General features: G+C 50.6%; 1 protein-coding gene across 1 annotated transcript in view; it reads right to left on the bottom strand.

The window, feature by feature from the left end:
• The window catches only part of LOC140386530 (sialic acid-binding Ig-like lectin 12), an 84,126-nt gene that overhangs the window by 40,168 nt on the left and 24,684 nt on the right, over nt 1–19,274 (bottom strand). The window contains exon 4 of the mRNA XM_072468938.1: nt 16,017–16,379. Coding sequence (XP_072325039.1) covers nt 16,017–16,379 — 363 coding nt within the window. The remainder of the gene's footprint in view (nt 1–16,016; nt 16,380–19,274) is intronic.

Here is a 19,274-nt window from a genome sequence, read left to right as displayed (position 1 = left end):
CACAGTTGAACAGCCATCTTGTGCCTGAAAGGCAGCCGCTGCGGTGCAACGTAGCTGACAGAAGCTGGGAGAGCTCGCTCCCGGGGTGTACCTAGCTCACAATGCCTCACGAATCTATTGTGACCTCACGAGATGCTGCGATGTGAATCCCGCCCATTATGGGTAGATCACTTTTTGGCAAATCTGCATATTAGAGTCAGACAGCTCGTCTTACTTTAATATGCAGTTTCCCGAGGCACCCAAGGCATTGGGATCTATTCCCTTTGCCTCAGAAACATCAGACGAGCACTGTTCAGTACTAGTCTCCAACAAACAGAGATCAGATGGACTGGCACTGGTGGGGGTCTCCAAGGAGAACGGAGGCCACCAGGTGCTTGTCCTTAGGGCGGGGTGGCACCCTGGCATTGCTGGTGCCCCTCTTGCATCTTGACATTGCCACCTGGGTGCCAGCCTGGCACTGCCAATGTGCCAAGCTGGCCCTGGGACCCCGTTCACAGTGAGTTGGAGCTTGGAGGGCCAGGTCCGGGGTTAGAACATAGAACATAGAACAATACAGCGCAGTACAGGCCCTTCGGCCCACGATGTTGCACCAAAACAAAAGCCATCTAACCTACACTATACCATTATCATCCATATGTTTATCCAATAAACTTTTAAATGCCCTCAATGTTGGCGAGTTCACTACTGTAGCAGGTAGGGCATTCCACGGCCTCACTACTCTTTGCGTAAAGAACCTACCCCTGACCTTTGTCCTATATCTATTACCCCTCAGTTTAAGGCTATGTCCCCTCGTGCTAGCCATTTCCATCCGCGGGAGAAGGCTCTCACTGTCCACCCTATCTAACCCTCTGATCATTTTGTATGCCTCTATTAAGTCTCCTCTTAACCTTCTTCTCTCTAACGAAAACAACCTCAAGTCCATCAGCCTTTCCTCATAAGATTTTCCCTCCATACCAGGCAACATCCTGGTAAATCTCCTCTGCACCCGCTCCAAAGCCTCCACGTCCTTCCTATAATGCGGTGACCAGAACTGTACGCAATACTCCAAATGCGGCCGTACCAGAGTTCTGTACAGCTGCAACATGACCTCCTGACTCCGGAACTCAATCCCTCTACCAAGAAAGGCCAACACTCCATAGGCCTTCTTCACGACCCTATCAACCTGGGTGGCAACTTTCAGGGATCTATGTACATGGACACCTAGATCCCTCTGCTCATCCACACTTTCAAGAACTTTTCCATTAGCCAAATATTCCACATTCCTGTTTTTCCTTCCAAAGTGAATCACCTCACACTTCTCTACATTAAACTCCATTTGCCACCTCTCAGCCCAGCACTGCAGCTTATCTATATCCCTCTATAACCTGCTACTTCCTTCCACACTATCGACAACACCACCGACTTTAGTATCGTCTGCAAATTTACTCACCCACCCTTCTGCGCCTTCCTCTAGGTCATTGATAAAAATGACAACCAGCAACGGCCCCAGAACAGATCCTTGTGGTACTCCACTTGTGACAGAACTCCATTCTGAACATTTCCCATCAACCACCACCCTCTGTCTTCTTTCAGCTAGCCAATTTCTGATCCACATCTCTAAATCACCCTCAATCCCCAGCCTCCGTATTTTCTGCAATAGCCTACCGTGGGGAACCTTATCAAACGCTTTGCTGAAATCCATATACACCACATCAACTGCTCTACCCTCGTCTACCTGGTCAGTCACCTTCTCAAAGAACTCGATAAGGTTTGTGAGGCATGACCTACCCTTCACAAAGCCATGCTGACTATCCCTGATCATATTATTCCTATCTAGATGATTATAAATCTTGTCTCTTATAATCCCCTCCAAGACTTTACCCACTACATGCGCTGGGGGCTCCAGAGATTGGGGCGCCATTTAAAAATGGTGTCCTGATTTCTCGCCGTACTGAGGAGTTCCAGAGAGCTGAGCTCCTCTGTGCAAAAAAACAGGGATTTGTGCAGCCTCAGCCGCTCAATCTGCTCTGAGGCCCCCTGTCTAACCAGGGGTGTGTTAAACAGCGGGTTGTTTCCCGGTGCTGTGAATGCCGGGAAACACGGGGCTAAACACAATCGCTATCGGTCTTTGTTCCCATTTAGTTTAATCGCGCCCAGACTATTTTTTAAATGGGAAAAGGCTTCTGAAATCTGAAGCACAAAGGGACTTAGGAGTCCTAGTTCAGGATTCTCTTAAGGTTAACATGAAGGTTCAGTTGGCAGTTTGGAAAGCAAATGTAATGCAAGCCGAGAGATCTAAAATGCAAGAGCAGGGATGTACTTCTGAGGCTGTATAAGGCTTTGTCAGACACGACTTGGAATAGTGTGTGGTAAACCACTGTTGCACCTCTATTAGGTGATGTATGGTCGGACCAGTACTACAGGTTCGTTAGTAGTCCCTGCCTGCTGGCTCCGCCCAGTAGGCGGAGTATAAATATGTGTATCCTCCATGCCGTAGCCATTTCACCAGCTGCTATGGGAGGCCACACATCTTAGAGCAATAAAGCCTCAGTTGTACCCAACTCATGTCTTTGTGCAATTGATCGTGCATCAATTTATTGCTCTAAGATTTTCAAAAGATGGACCTCTGTATCAAACCAGATCGCCTGCCGCAGGATCCGCATTCAAGCGACGCCAAAAAGGACATTCAACACTGGCGAGCTTGCTTCGAGGCGTACATCAACTCGGCATCCACCCCTGTCTCGGAGGCTCATAAGATACAAATCCTGTACTCGAGGTTGAGCCCAGCGTCTTTCCGCTAATCCAGGACATGCCGAACTACACCGAAGCCATGACGCTTCTCAAGGGGAATTACGCTCAGAAGACGAACACGCTCTTCGCCAGGCACGTACTCGCCACTCGCTCTCAACTCCCTGGTGAGTCCATAGGAGACTTCTGGCGGGCCCTAATCCCACTCGTTTGGGACTGTGACTGTCAGGCCGTTACGGCCACTGAACATTCAAACCTCCTTATGCGGGACGCGTTTGTTGCGGGAATTGGGTCGGAACTCATACGCCAGCGACTGTTAGAGAGGGCCACGCTCGACCTAGCGGAGACAAAGAAACTAGCGCTCTCCATGACGGTCGGCTTGTGCAATGTTCAGGCCTACACCCCCAGCCACGTGGTCCACCCCTCCTATGCATCGTGGACCCAACAGACGGCCGCCCCAGCGGGAGCCTTACCCAGCTAATACGACTGCACCACGCGCCAGCCAGAAAACACCAGAGGTCCCCAATGTTATTTCTGCGGCCAGCAGAAACACCCCTGCCAACGCTGCCCGGCCCGCGCTGCCCTTTGTAAGGCTTGAGGCAAGAAGGGGCACTTCGCCGCGGTGTGCCTGGCCCGTGCAGTTGCCGGTATCGCCTCCACCCCCCTCGTTTATGGACAATGGGCGCCGCCATCTTCTCTCCCACAGACCAAGCGCAGCCAGTGTGTGCCCGCCAACTTCCCCCCCGAGCAACACGTGCGGCCCATGGGCGCGGCCATCCTGTTCAATCCCCGCCACGTGCGGCCCATGGGCGCCGCCATTTTGTACTCCTCTAGATCTTCAGCCACCATTTTGTCCTCCTCAAGATCTTCAGGGAGATTTGTCACCCCCACGGCACATGGGCACCACCAGCGTTCCAGGACCAGGGCCCCCCGGGCCCCCCGTCATCCTACACCAGCGACGGCCGACCACGACTCGCCTCAGTGACCATCGACCAATCTCGTCCGCAAAACCTGGCCACCACATCGACCAGTGTTAAATGGAAAGAGAATTACCGGTTGCGGTATTTATGTAGAGGACGCGCAGGGACGCGCAATAGATGAGATCGCATTAAATTTGCCAGGACACTTAGGCTCGTAGGCAGCAGAGCTAGCAGCAATCACTTATATAATAGACCACCCCGACTCATTCCCGACCCCAGCAGACATCTATTCAGACAGCTTGTATGCATGCAACAGTTTGACGGAATTCCTACCCCTGTGGGAAACGAGGGGATTTGTTTCCGCGGACGATAAACTCCTACCCTCAGCCCCATTACTCCGTCATATCTTAGGTACAGCGAAGGATAGAAAATATGGAATAATTAAGGTTTGCAGTCATCACCGTTCTTCCCCCCCCGGTAACGTTAAATAGACGCGCTCGGGAAGGCAGGCTCCAGGCATGGTTATTTTTGGAACCCCCCCGAAAGCACTCCAGTACACGCAGTTCAGGCCTCACAGACCAATATTCAGGATCTAGCGAAGGCACAGAAAGAGGACGAGACACTCAGGGACGTTTTAAAGGGAACATTCCCAGCCCCGTATGATAACTACAAGAATGAAATAACCACACATGATGGTGTGATTTTAAAGGATGGCATTTATATAGTTCCCAGCCAGGACAGGAACCAAATCATTTGTCAGCTCCATGACAATCATGGACACCTATGTATTGAACCCACCCCAACCCACATCAGACCGCTCTGCTGGTGGCCTGATTTAAAAGCCGATGTTACCCACTACATAGAGGATTGCTTGATCTGTGCCCAGAACAATCCGGACAGATATGCGAAAAAGGCTCAACTTAGTCAAACCCGCCCCGTTAATGGACCCTGAACAAATCTACAGATAGACTATATAGGAACCCTACCCCCTTGCAGAATTGGTTATAAGTATGTGTTGGTGGTCATAGACACCTTCACAAAATGGGTGGAAGCTTTTCCATCGCGAACTAATACAGCCAAGACAACGGCCAAAGATGTGCAGGTTAGGTGGATTGGTCATGCTAAATTGCCCTTAGTGTTGGGTGAGGTTACTGGGTTATGGGGATAGGGTGGGGTGTGGGTGCTCTTTCCAAGAGCCGGTGCAGACTAGATGGGCCGAATGGCCTCCTTCTGCACTGTAAACTCTATGATCTATGATTACATCACATCTTTACAAGCTGGGGACTCCCCTGCAGTAAAAAATCCGATCAAGGCTCCCATTTCATAGGACGTGTAATGAAAAACGTCCTCACGATTTTTGGCATTCGACAAAGTTTCACATAGCATACCACCCCCAGTCAAGCGGTATTGTAGAGAGGATGAACAGGACATTAAAAGCCACCCTCAGGAAAATGGTACAGCAGAATAACAGCACCTGGGATTCAGTTCTCCCATTTGCTTTAATGTTTATAAGAAACACGGTATCCACGTCCACAGGATACACCCCCCACACCCTCATGACCGGACGCCCCATGAAAGGGACAGAGTATTTATTAGGACTGGATTTGGCCAGCCCCGCAGTCACAGCCCTCACGCATGAAAATGCAGTGCAACAATTGATAGAGAACATAAAGGTAGCCCAACCCGCAGCAGCTATGAGACTTGGGACCAGGAAGAAACAGAGCAAGGCTTGTTTCGACAAAACAGTAAACGCCACTGAGTTTGTAGTAGGGCAGCAAGTGATGCTTTCCCTATACAACCCCAGTTCATTCCTTTCCCCTAAATTCTCCGGACCGTACTCCATTTCGGACAAAGTCAGCCCCTTGGTATACAAGATTACATATCCCAATGGCAAGTCTGCGTGGTTTCACATAAACCAGCTCAAGGCTTATGGCTCGCAGAATAGCCACATACATCACATCCTGCTCGCAGCAGCAGACGAGCACGCCCCGCCCACAGATGACGTTTTCCTACCCTCCCCCAACCAGTCCAGCCCGTCCTCAGACACAACTTCAACTCCACCCCCAGAGGCACGACTCCGCCTCTCCCTTCCTTCAACCAGCAGCGACAGCGACAGTGATTGCGATCGCGATGACGATGGCCACAGCACACCACGTTCCGATTATCCCCCTGTACCAGGCCCCACTTCCAGCGAATCTGAGCATGATTCCACTGACCCCTTCGAGATTACATATATCAAAGTCCCTGACCCAGACCCACCGCCCGACGATTACGGATTGAAACCTAGTAGCTCCAACCTTGACACATGATTCTGGCACTGAGGCAATTCGTTCAGGCTCACCTGGAATGATGAGATGGACCCCAATTCGCGTCAAGCAGCTTTAGCACGGTTACTACAGACAAGAGTTTGGCAGCCGGGAGAAGATGATGGCATAGAGTCTGACTCCCACCAAACAAATCCCTTTGCGACCCTGTTCGCTATTGAGCAGTGAGGTGTCCAGATAATGGAAAAAAGGATCCGATGGAGAGATACGGTGTCCTTTTTGATGGAACCTGCACCATGTTTGTTGTATGTTTGTTCGTCAGTGTTAATGTTAAGTGTTGTTTGTAAACTTGAAAGTTTTTCACGCCCCCCCGTCACCACTCCTTTGACGCCCAATGCCTGTTAATGGAACAAGTTTGTCCCCAGACAACAGTTCAGAGGAACTAGTTTGTCGACAGAAACCAATTCAGAGGAACTAGTTTGTCAACAGAAACCAGTTTAGAGGTACAAGTTTGTCAGCAGACAACAAGGCAACCCCCACGACGATCACATTCTTACCCGTTCTTGCCGGTTGCTCAGGCAGTGGAGAAACGGCACTGGGCCCCGCCCTGCCTGAGGACCCCCCCCCCCCTCTGGTCAGCTACGCTCGGGTAGAGCCCATACGGCATTGATCACCGTCCTACCCGGGGATTCCACACATTTCTTACCCGCCGCGGCCCATACACACTCCATTTTGGCACTTTCAGTTCGAAATTCTTTTGTTTGGTTTTGGCAACCCTTAGGTTGCTTCCATATGCTATTTACATCCTCAAACACTAGGATGGTAGAGCACACAGGCTGCGAGACAGCTCGCACTATGTCAGTATTCTTAATAGATGTCTTGTCCAAAATATTTGGTTTTAAAAAATGAGGGAGTCACAGATGGTGACCAATTATAAAGGGAAATTCGCAACAAAGGACAGACAGACAGGCATACGAGATCTTAAGCAAGACAATAACAGATATTATGCTTGCGTTCACAGAACTCCGGAACCTCAGGAACCCCAGAGGAAGACAAAGAAGAAGACAGAAAGACGGAAAGATGAAGATGACCTCCATCTTGTTCACCTTGATCTTAGCGGGATCCCTTCAGTTGCGCGCGGACACTACCACCCTGACCCCTACCCCACAAGCCGTGAATGATTCCCACCCCTGCAATACACAGAACCCCAAGATAGCTAGCCCCACGACAGCTAACAATACCCCGACCTGGTGTGATAAGTTTATCACCTGGTACACACTATCGTATGTAGTGGAAGCCCTCTTAGTGCTGGCGATTCTTTGCAGTGTCGTGCAGACACTTAGAGTCAAGAAATGGTGAAAGAGAGCCTACCACTCTCGCACCCCGGTATACAGGTTTAGGTCCCCTATTTTCGGATTTCACCAAACCTCTGAACCCCTTGACATGAATTAAAGTGCATCCATTTCTCTTTATCTATTCTGTTAAATAAAGAAATGTAAACCTCTGTGTCTGACTGCCCGCCACAGAAATTTGTGTGCTGCTATTTTATACAGTTTAAGATGTTATAGATTATTTTTGGGATTGTTTGAGTGAGGATAGTTTATTGAGGATAGTTAGAAGTTCCAGTTTTTTATTTTTATGTAATGCATGCATTAATGTCATAGCACCCCGTAGAGTTTTATAATAATGGATGTATTCAAAACAAAATGATTCAGTTAAAATTGTGTTTCACAGGATAGGGCAGAGTAGAGCCTGATTATGGGTGCCCCGTTTGGTCAGAGGATGAAGACAACGCAGTAATGTGATCCTTCACGCGTTGCGTTGAGGATCACAAGGAGGGTGTGTAGCCATTTGGGATGGCCACGTCCCGATTACAAAATGGACATTTTGCAAAGAATGCAGGGAAAATTGGACAATGCCGAAAAAGCAAGCAGGTGCAAGGTCTGACTGTTGATTAGAGCTGTAGCTCTCAGACAAGACCGGTACTGCAGAACCATCTACATACATTTGGGCAGCACGGTAGCATTGTGGAAAGCACAAATGCTTCACAGCTCCAGGGTCCCAGGTTCGATTCCGGCTTGGGTCACTGTCTGTGCGGAGTCTGCACATCCTCCCCGTGTGTGCGTGGGTTTCCTCCAGGTGCTCCGGTTTCCTCCCACAGTCCAAAGATGTGCGGGTTAGGTGGATTGGCCATGCTAAATTTCCCATAGTGTCCAAAATTGCCCTTAGTGTTGGGTGGGGTTACTGGGTTATGGGGATAGGGTGGAGATGTGGACCTTGGGTAGGGTGCTCTTTCCAAGAGCCGGTGCAGACTCGATGGGCCGAATGGCCTCCTTCTGCACTGTAAATTCTATGATTCTATGATACTAATGAGCCATCCCCGGGAACAAAAGGCAACACTTAGGTAAACAATGCTAAGACAGACAGCCCGGCGCCAGAGGATACGAAAACAAAGCAAACGAACGGCCACCTAGGACACGCCCAGCAACCAGGCAATCCACCCCTCTATTGGAGGAAAATCGATAAGGACGATTGGAAAACAGCCCAATTTATTGGGGCCAAGTTCAAGGCCCGCCGAAAAGCGCGCAAAGCCCTTTTGGGTATAAAAAGGATTCCCCAAGAGAGAATCGCTCTCTTGACCTTGGCTCTCAGCGAGGAGAGACATGCCAAAGCTACGCCAGACCAAGTAAGTTCCAAGTCAACGCACGCTACGAGATAGACACTCCTAGTTGCTATCCTGTAAACAGCTCAACCCAGCAGCCTCAGAACCAAGCAACATCCATTGTTCCTCTGACTGAGTGGGCACCCGAAGCTAAATGTAGGTTTTTAGTGATAGTGATAGTTTAGATTGTAGAGTTTTATGCATGAGTAGGTTTGACTGTGTGTAAATAAACGAGCATTGCTTTTGAACTTACTAACTGGTGTATCGAGTCTTTGATCAGTATTCGGTTTTGAACCTTGTGGCGGTATCAAAAGGTACCTGGCAACTCTTGAGCAAATGTAATTAAACAGAGCCAAATTAAGAGACAACAGCAAGTTAGCAACAGTGGCCATCCTGATTAAAGGTAGGGAAAATGGAAACAGATCCGGGAGGCAGATTTATTATGGTTAGCGGGAAACGGGAGAGACTGGCAGTAGTGTTGGTAAATATATATGCCCGAAACTGGGATGACGTCACGTTTGTTAGGAAGATGCTGGAAAAAGTCCCGGACCTCGACTCGCACCGGTTGGTTATGGGGGATGATTTTCACATGGCCTTGGGTCCCAGGATGAACCGGTCGAGCTCTAGGTCGGGGTAAGTATCAGCAATGGCGAAAGAGCTGCGGGGGTTCATGGAGCACATGGGGGGTGGTGATCCATGGAGATTTGAGAGGCCAAGGAGCAAGGAATATTCATTCTACTCTCATGTGCACAAGGCGTACTCCAGGATCAATTTTTTTATACTGGACAAAACATTGTTAGCGTGGCGGGTGGACACAGAGTATTCAGCAATCGTAGTATCGGATCATGCGCCACATTGGCTAGACCTACAGGTGAACACGGGAAATTCACAGCGCCCACAGCGGAGGCTAGATGCAGGGCTGTTAGCAGACAGCAAGATATGTGAGTGAGTGAGGGAGGCCATTCAGGGGTATATAAAAACCAATGACACGGGAGAGACCGCTGGGGTAGTTTGGGAGGCATTGAAAGCGGTCATCAGAGGGGAATATATATCGATTCGGGCCCTCAGGGAAACGGCTTGTTGCCAATCGGCACCAATTATGTTACCAATTAATAATGATGCTCTTTAGAGTCACCAGGTATCAAATGATACCACCACATGGCTTTACTGGATATCGATCAAAGGACCACACAACCAGTTAGTCAGTTCAAGTTCAAAGATGGTTTATTTACACACAAGGATTACTTCGACATGCAACACAAAACACAACAAGTTAAACTACACCTAACAACTACAATAACCTGTACTTAACTTCAGGGCCAGCGGCTCTATGCAGATGGACAAGGCCTTTGTCCGGATCTTGCGTGGCTGGGTGGAAGAAGTGGTTCTGTTTCTGCTGGGCTCATCCGTCTGGTAGCAATCGTTGGTCTTGAACTTTTTGTCTGGTCGTTGTGCTGCACTTGGGTTGGCATAGGCCGGATCCAAGAGAGACCGAGCACATGGCTGTGTTTCTTCTTATCCCTCTGGGATTATGCGCTCGTTAGGGCGGTCCTTAACTTGGACCCAATAATTCGACAGGCTTCGATCACTGCCTTCGATTTTGGCCAATAAAGGGGCGGGTGCCTTGATGGCTGGGCCTGTCCTTAGCAGTCATTGACCTTGGCTGTTTGAGCTCCCTGAGTAAAGGGAGTGGCGCCGATTAGTCTGTATCTGTATCGGTTACCTAAGTACAGTTCTTTTGTTCTGGGGAAATGGGCCATTGGAATGCAAACGAGCGGGGGTTTCGATCGCGTCTAGCCGTCTGGGTTGCAAATACACACACAAGCTCTGAGTCTGTCTGAGTCCTGGTTTGGCCATAATTCCCATGGTCCTTTGCAGGTGGCTATCTGAGATGGCTACAGGCTGAACGGGCGGAGCTGGTCAGGCTAGTCGGAGAAATCTTACAGATGGACAGGAGATATGCGGAGTCTCCGAAGGAGGATGTCCTGAAGGAGCGTCAGAGACTCCAAATGGAGTTTGGGCTCTTTTCCACAGGTAAGGCGGAGGGACAGCTGAGGAGGGTAAAAGGGGCCATATATGAATATGGGGAGAAAGCTAGCAGGATGTTGGCACATCAGCTGAGAAGCAGGAGATGGCGAGAGAAATAGGGAAAATAAAGGATATGAGGGGGACGGCAGTGAGGGACCCGGGGGTGGTTAATGAACTGTTTCGTGAATTCTATAGTCGTTTATATGAGTCGGAACCCCCTGCGGGGGAGGAGGGAATGAATTAATTCCTGCAGAGGCTAAAGTTCCCGAAGGAAGATGAGGAACTGGTGGAAGTCTTGGGGGCCCAATTAGGGCTCGGGGAGGTGATAGACAGATTGGGGGCGATGCAATCGGGTAAGGCCCTGGGACCTGACGGATTCTCAGTGGAATTTTAGAAAAGGTTTTCAGGGCAAGTGGGACCGCTGTTAGTTAAGGCTTTCAATGAATCCAAGGAGTTAGAATGCTTTCCCCAACGCTATCACATCAATCTCTCTCATCCTGAAGTGAGACAAGGTCCCGGAGAGCTGTGGACCGTACAGGCCAATTTCCCTTTTAAATGTAGATGCTAAATTACTGGCAAAGATCTTGGCCACCAGAATAGAGGACTGTGTCCCGGAGGCAATAGGCAAGGATCAGATGGGATTTATGAAGGGCAGGCACTTGATGTCCAATATCACACGGCTTCTTAATGGTATAATGATGCCAGCTGAGGGGCATGAGCCTGAGGTGGTAGTAGCCATGGACGCGGAGAAGGCTTTTGACCGGGTGGAGTGGACATACTTATGGGTTATTTGAGGCAGGTTTGGGTTCGGATAGGGATTTGTGGACTCAGTCCGGCGGGCTGGCTTAGCACACTGGGCTAAATCGCTGACTTTGAAGCAGACCAAGGCAGGCCAGCAGCATGGTTCAATTCCCGTACCAGCCTCCCCGAACAAGCGCCAGAATGTGGTGACTAGGGGCTTTTTACAGTAACTTCATTTGAAGCCTGCTTGTGACAATAAGCGGTTTTCATTTTCATTTATATCGGACTCAGGTGGAAAATGTGAGAACCAACCGAACCCGGTTAGAATATTTTAATCTCGGGAGAGGGACAAGGCAAGGATGCCCGCTCTCCCCATTACTGTTTGCCCTGGCCATAGAGCCTTTAGCAATAGCCCTTAGAGCATCGAGAGTGTGGTGGGGGATAGTGAGGGGGAGAGGGCGGGGGGGAGCACAGGCTTTCTCTCTATGCGGATGACTTGCTGCTTCATATTACAGACCCGATTGGGGGGGATGACTGAAATCATGGAGGTACTTTTAGGGCAGCACGGTAGCACAAGTGGATAGCACCGTGGCTTCACAGCGCCAGGGTCCCAGGTTCGATTCCCCGCTGGGTCACTGTCTGTGCGGAGTTTGCACGTTCTCCCCGTGTCTGCGTGGGTTTCCTCCGGGTGCTCCGGCTTCCCCCCACAGTCCAAAGACGTGCAGGTTAGGTGGATTGGCCATTCTAAATTGCCGTTAGTGACCAAAAAAGGAGGGGTTATTGGGTTATGGGGATAAGGTGGAAGTGAGGGCTTAAGTGGGTCGGTGCAGACTCGATGGGCCGAATGGCCTCCTTCTGCACTGTATGTTCTATGTCTATGTCTGCTAGGAGAATATGGGTGATTTTCGGGCCACAAGTTGAAAATGGGAAAGAGCGAGATGTTTGTGATCCAGGCACGGGGGCAGGAAAGGAGATTGAAGGAATTACCTTTTAAAGTGGTGGCGGGGAGTTTTAGATATTTAGGGATTCAAGTGGCTGAAGAGTGGGGGCAGCTCCACAAGTTAAATCTGGGCAAAGCGGTCGACCAAATGAAAAGGGATTTCCACAAGTGGGCCATGCTCCCGTTGCGCAGGCGGGAAGGGTCCAGACGGGGAAGATGACAGTCCTCCCAAGACTGCTTTTCTTTTTTCAATGCTTTCCAACTTTTACCCAAAAGGTTTTTTTTAGAAAAATAAACCTGGCGATTTCAGGTTTTGTGTGGGCGGGGAAAACCCCGAGAGTAAAGGGGGCACTCCTGGAGCGGGGTTGCGGAGAGGGGGCCTGGCCCGCCCGAGCTTTATTAATTATTACTGGACGGCCAACATTTTGTTGGTCAGGAAGTGGGTAGTGGGGGAGGGGCCAGCCTGGGAGCGAGTGGAAGCGGCATCCCGCAAGGGTACGAGTTTGGAGGCTTTACTAACGGCGCCCCTGCCATTCTCGCCGACTCGACAAGCCCTGTGGTGGTGGCAGCCCTAAGGTGTGGGGGCAATGGAGACAGCACATGGGATTAGAGGGGGTGTCAGTGTGGTCACCGATCTGTGACAATCACCGGTTTATCTCAGGGAGGATGGATGGGGGCTTCAGGAGGTGGCAGCAGGCAGGGATCTAGAGATTTGGGGATTTATTTATCCAGGAGGGCATTCCGACCTTCAAGGCACTAGAGGAGGAGTTTGAGTTCCCAGGCGGGAATGGGTTTCGATATCTTCAGGTCAGGGACTTTGTCTGGAGGCAGGTTCCAAGCTTCCCTCGCCTCCCCCTGAGGGGACTACAGGATACGGTGATGTCAAAAACTGGGGTTGGAGAGGGGAGGATTTCGGAGATATACAAGGATTGGGAAGGGGCCCCGATCAGGGAGGTGAAGCAGAAGTGGGAAGAGGAGCTGGGAAGGGAGTTGGAAATGGAAAAGTGGGAAAAAGCCTTGAAGAGAGTCAATTCATCTTCGTCCTGTGCCAGACTTGGCCTGTGTAAGGTTTTCGGGCAATTCGGCCCTTTTTGGACTGCCCAAGAATAAAACCAGAGACTGTAAACTGGACACTTTTCAGCCAAAGGAACGTAACCAAATTTCCCAGCAGGCTTGGTCCGCTGAGTTGAGTAGGGGCATAGGTATTTACAAACCCCCCCCCCCCCCCCCCCCGGAGCTACAAGGAAGAAGAAGCCAGACAACGAAATAGGATTAAAAACAGAGACAAAGGGGAATGGTAATGCTGTAAGGGGCCTGCCTGCAAGCAGGACAATGGGATGGTCATAGCCCCATGCAGATGTAAATGACTTTGCCTCCACCAGAGCAGAACCCAATCAACACCCCATCAACATAGCAGCGATCTCCGGAGCAGATGGAAGACTTTGAAAATCTTCACAAGGGAGCTCAACCTCGTTATCTCAAAAAGCAGACTGGAGGCGGACCTCGGGGAGGTACTCCCATCTTGACAGGTCTGACCGGCTCAAAGGGGGCAGGACCAGCGGGAACTTTAAACCTTATGGATTCAATGCAAAAGGGGCTGGCCGAACACAGGAAAAAGCCAGGTAAAACGGATATAAAAGGGGCTGTGTTTCGATTGAGGGTCTCTTGGCTTGACCTCTCCACCTTCGACTTGACCTCCTGCAGCCTGTGACTGTAAGTACCCTGCAGCAGCTTGCGAAACTCCCTTGACTTTGATAGTGGTTGAGGCTTTGGGGAAGGGGACTTGATTTGTGTTTTGTGTCATTGCTAAAATTGTGTAACAATAAGATTTTATGTTGTGTCCGTTATAGTACTTTCTGAATAGACTTAGTTTGTGTTAGAGTTTAAGATTTTATTATAATTTCTTCTGTTTGATGATTTTGACCTGGGTTTTGCAATAAACCTTGATTTGCTGATAATTGGAGTCGTTTAAATTCTTCAATCTCTCACCAGCGATCTCTGACCAAGTCATTGTTAAGATATTCCTCACCTTAATTCCGGGGTCGAGAATCTAGGGTCATCTTGAACGATTCGAACCCGTTCACTCAGGACAGGCTGCTGGTTAGGTAATAAACAGCAGTGTCCTATTCTCTCTCTTGGGAAAGCTACTCCAGCGAAGTAGGAACCGGGTGGGTGTTGCACCACCGGCAAGAGAGAGAATCACCTGGGCATTGGTGGGGGTCTGGATATCTGTGTGATATAAGCCTCAGGCTTCCGGTTAGGGATAAACGGCAGGCTTGATTCAGTGCTCTCTTCCGTGGAGGTGTCCCAGTGCGGCATCCCCTGGCCACTGAAGTTTCAGTGCCAGCTGGAGAGAGACACACACAGATACTCAAACCCCAGATATCGGCCCAGTAGTGGAGTAGCAGAGATGGAACCCTCTACACCTGATCCAGTTCAAAGTGGTCCATAGGGCCCACATGACGGTAGCCCGGAGGAGCAGGTTCTTTGAGGAGGTGGCGGACAGATGTGGGCAGTGTGGGGTAGCTCGGCTAACCATGTACATATGTTTTGGGCATGTCTGAAGTTGAGGGGATTCTGACAGGGATTTGCGGACGTTATGTCAGAAGTCCTGGAAGAGAGGGTAACCCCGAGTCCAGAGCTGGCAATATTCAGGGTATCGGATGATCCGGGGGCCATGGGGGGGAGGGAGGTCGATGTCCTGGCCTTCTCCTACCCGGTGGCCCGGAGACGGATTTTGCTGGGATGGAGGGACTCGGAGCTCCTGAAGTCAGGTCAGCGATATGGCAGGTTTTCTCAGCCTGGAAAAAAAATCAAGTTCGCTTTGAGAGGATCAACTCAGGGGTTCGCCCAGAGATGGCCGCCGTTCATCGACTTCTTAAAAGAAAATTGAACATCAGCAGTCAGTGGGGGGTGGGGGGGGGGTGAAGAAAATAGGAGGCATGGCAGTGTTAGATAAGGGCAGGGAACAAAGTATACGGGTAATTAGGGAATAGGACGTGGGCAGTAGGGGACATTGGGGACGATTCTCCAAAATGGAGCCCAAGTGTTCGCACCGTCGTGAACATTGTCGCGTTTAACGCGGCGCGAAACGGGCATGGGGACGACCGATTCTGTCCCCCACAAGGGGCCAGCATGGCGCTGGAGCGGTTCACACTGCTCCAGCCTCCCTTCTCGGCACCAAATGGGCGCCGCGCCAACCCGTGCATGCGCAGTTGGGCTGCTCCAACCTGCGCATGCGCGGGGGACTTCTTCAACACGCTGGCCCCGACTCAACATGGCGTCGGTGTTCAGGGGCCGGCCGTGGGTCCGATCGCGGGCCAGGCCCAATCGGAGGCCTCTCCCTGGGAACGGAGCCTCCCTCCCCGCCCCACAGGCTGCACCCGACTGCCGGCAGCAACCAGGGGTGAACGGCGCCGGCGGGACTCTGTCGTATCTGCGCGGCCGCTCGGCCCATTTGGGCCAATTCCAGCAGCCGGTGCCGCACCAAACGCGCCGGCGCAAATGGCGGCGATTCTCCGCACCTCGGTGAGTCGTGCGCCAGCGTCGGGGCACGGTTGCGGCGATTCTCCGAGGCACGGCGTGGGCCTTGGAGAATCGCCCCCATTGTTTTTTATGTTTTTTGCTTGCGCCGGCCCATGCGGGTTTTTCCTTTTAAGAAACTTAGACAATAAAGTACAGAAGGAGGCCGTTCGGCCCATCGATTGTTGAGGAATTAAAAACACAGCACTTACCAGAAACCTGAAGCTGGGTTTCAGGTTTGTAACTTTGTTTATTATTGCCATCAAATTCTATTCTGAAACGGTATCTTCCTGCATCTTGTTGTCTGACGTTGTTTATAATCAGGGAACAGTTGTCATCTTTCAGGTCTCCAGACAGCTGGGTCCGATGGAGGAACTGTGTTGAGATAGCATTCTGAAGCTTGGAATGAAAGGCTGTAGTCGATGTTCCACGTTTAATGTAATACCAGATTCCAACTCGTGGTTGGTTTGTCAAGTGCAATGGGTAACTGTAATTACATGCAATCTGTACACAGGAACCTTCCTCCGCTGTCACCCCTTCTGGAGTGTTGGCTTTCCACTCTTGTGACAGTCCAACTGCAGAGAGAAATATCAACGTTTAACACTGCATAGTTTGTAGATACACTTGACTCAACATCCACCCCCTCCTTCACTGATGCACACGTCTGCCGTGTGGACCATCTACAGGACACAAAAGGAACTCCCCAATTAAGTGTTGGGTGCTCTGAGACACAGACGAACCAACACGGTTGCGATTGGTACAACGCAGTTTTATTTCTTTAAACTATTTATATAACAAACGTGGTACTCAGCAGATGGTGATTGTCTGAGTGTCTGGCTTGGAGGTCCTTGCCCTGAGCCATCTCCTGTTGGACTGCCCAGGAAGTGTCATGTATCTTGTTTTGTACTGTGTATGCTCTTGTCTGTGATTGGCTGTCATGTTGTGTGTGCTAATTGGTCCGTTGATCTGTCTGTCATTATGTATGTGTGTATGTGCTGTGATGTTCACTTGAATATCATGACATCCCCCCTTTTTTTACAAGATTATGTGCCCACTTGGTTATAAATAGAGATGTATACTGAGTGCAGCTAAATGTGTGTGTGTGTAGTATTTACAGCATGTACATGGGGCTTAACTATATACAAGGGGCGATGTCGGGTGTGACATAATAACAAGGTTGTACCATAACAAAGAACGTGGAAATGTGGAACAATAAAACGAATTCCTGCAACGATAAGAACATAGACAGGTTAAAACAGTGGTTGCATGAGTTCAACGTGTAAATAGTCTCATAAGTCCAGTCTAGTAGGTGTGCGACGAATTCGGGTTGACCGCCTCAAGGATGGGTCGGGAACCACCGGCTGAGGTGCGGGCCTGGCCACGGGCGGTGACGGAAGGGGCATGGTAACAGGCAGCTCCACAAAGTCGCTATCAGGAACCACAGGAGGACACGGCGTCAGTGTAAGGTCTCGTTGCGAGCGTGGAAGTAGGCGAAGAGCCCAGCAATTGTGCCTACGCACGGATCCATCAGGCATGCGTACCAGGAACGAGCGGGGAGCCACGCGTCGGAGAACTTCAGCAGGTGCTGACCAGCCACCTTCTGGTAGGTGGATGCGGACGTCGTCTCCAAGGGCCAGGGCGGGAAGATCAGTTGCCCGTGTGTCATATGACCTCTTCTGGCGACCACGCTGCAGTTGCATCCCATGCAGTACCGGAGCATGGTCTATTGTTGGTGCCAGGATGGAAGGCACAGTGGTCCTGAGGGCGCGACCCATCAGCAGCTGTGCTGGTGAGAGACCAGTGGCTAGTGGGGCCGAGCGATAGGCCAGCAGGGCGAGGCAGAGGTCCGATCCGGCAGCAGCAGCCTTGCAGAGGAGCCGCTTGACAATGTGAACGCCCTTCTCCGCCTTTCCATTTGACTGGGGGTGCAGAGGGCTGGACGTCACGTGTGTGAAGCCATACGAGGTAGCAAACAATGACCATTCCTGGCTGGCGAAACAGGGCCCATTGTCCGACATGACAATCATCGGAATGCCGTGGCGAGCAAAGGTGCCTTTGCAGGCCCTGATGACAGCAGACAACGTCAAATCGTGCAGGCGTATGACTTCTGGGTAGTTGGAGAAGTAGTCAACGATGATGACATAGTCCCTGCCGAGCGCGTGAAATAGGTCCACACCCACCTTCGCCCAGGGGGACGTCACCAGCTCATGGGGCAGAAGCGTTTCAGGAGGTTCCGCCGGCTGAAACCTTTGGCAGGTTGGACAGTTGAGCACCATGTCGGCAATATCGTCACTGATGCCCGGCCAGTATGCCGCCCCTCGAGCCCTCCGTCTGCACTTCTCGACCCCCAAGTGGCCTTTATGTAATTGGTCGAGAACCCGCTTGTGCATGCTGTGCGGAATCACAATCCGGTCCAGCTTCAGAAGGACGCCATCAATGACGGCCAGGTCGTCTTGGACATTGTAGAACTGCGGGCACTGCCCTTTGAGCCACCCTCCCGTCATGTGGCGCATCACACGCTGTAGAAGGGGGTCGGCCTCAGTCTCTCGGTGAATACGGGCCAGACTGGAGTCGTCAGCTGGCAGATTTGCCGATGTGAAGGCCACCTGCACCTCGACCTGACAGACGAAACCCTCCGCATCTGGCGGCGTGCTCACTGCTCTGGATAGGGCATCCGCCACGATGAGGTCCTTCCCTGGGGTGTAGACCAGTTGGAAGTCGTACCTCCTGAGTTTAAGTAGGATGCGCTGGAGGCGAGGTGTCATCTCGTTCAGGTCCTTGTTTATTATGCTTGTGGTGTTGGGTGCTCTGGTGCACAGATGAGCCAACACAGTTGTATGTGGTACAACTCTATTTTATTATAACTCTTATAATACAGTTCGTTCTGGATACTCTGCACGTGCTGTCTCCCTGAGTGTGTTTGGCAATAGATGTGTCCTGGTTCTCCTCTGCAGCTAATACTGACCACCGGGGGTCGTGTCTGTGCTTTTATATCTTTCTGTCATTGGTTGTGGTGTTGTGTGTTCTGATTTGTCTGTTGGTGTGTCTATCATGATGTGTGTGTTTGAATATCATGACATCCCCCCTTTTTACAAAGATAAGTGCCTACGTGGTTATAAATATAATTGTGTCGTGAGTGCATCTAAGAGTGTGTGTGTGTGTTGTGTACAGCGTGTGTTTATGACGTAACTATTTACATGGGGCGATGTCGGGTGCGTCACACTAACAAGGTTGTACCATAACAAAACTTGGATGCGAGAGAAAAAAAAAAACTTGAACATTGGTCCGGTCAGACGATATCTGGAACAATAAACAACAACAGGTTATAATACAGAAGTGTTTGACTTTTTGAACGTATGAACAGCGTTATAAGTCCAGTCTAATGGGTGACCGCCTCAAGAATGGGCTGGTCCTCAAGCCGGTTCAGCTGTGGAGATTTGGGGTCACACTGGTTCACCTTGGACTGTTGG

Source organism: Scyliorhinus torazame, chromosome 12, assembly GCF_047496885.1.
Source record: "Scyliorhinus torazame isolate Kashiwa2021f chromosome 12, sScyTor2.1, whole genome shotgun sequence".
Lineage (NCBI taxonomy): Eukaryota > Metazoa > Chordata > Chondrichthyes > Carcharhiniformes > Scyliorhinidae > Scyliorhinus > Scyliorhinus torazame.
This window is presented reverse-complemented; position numbering and strand designations above follow the sequence as displayed.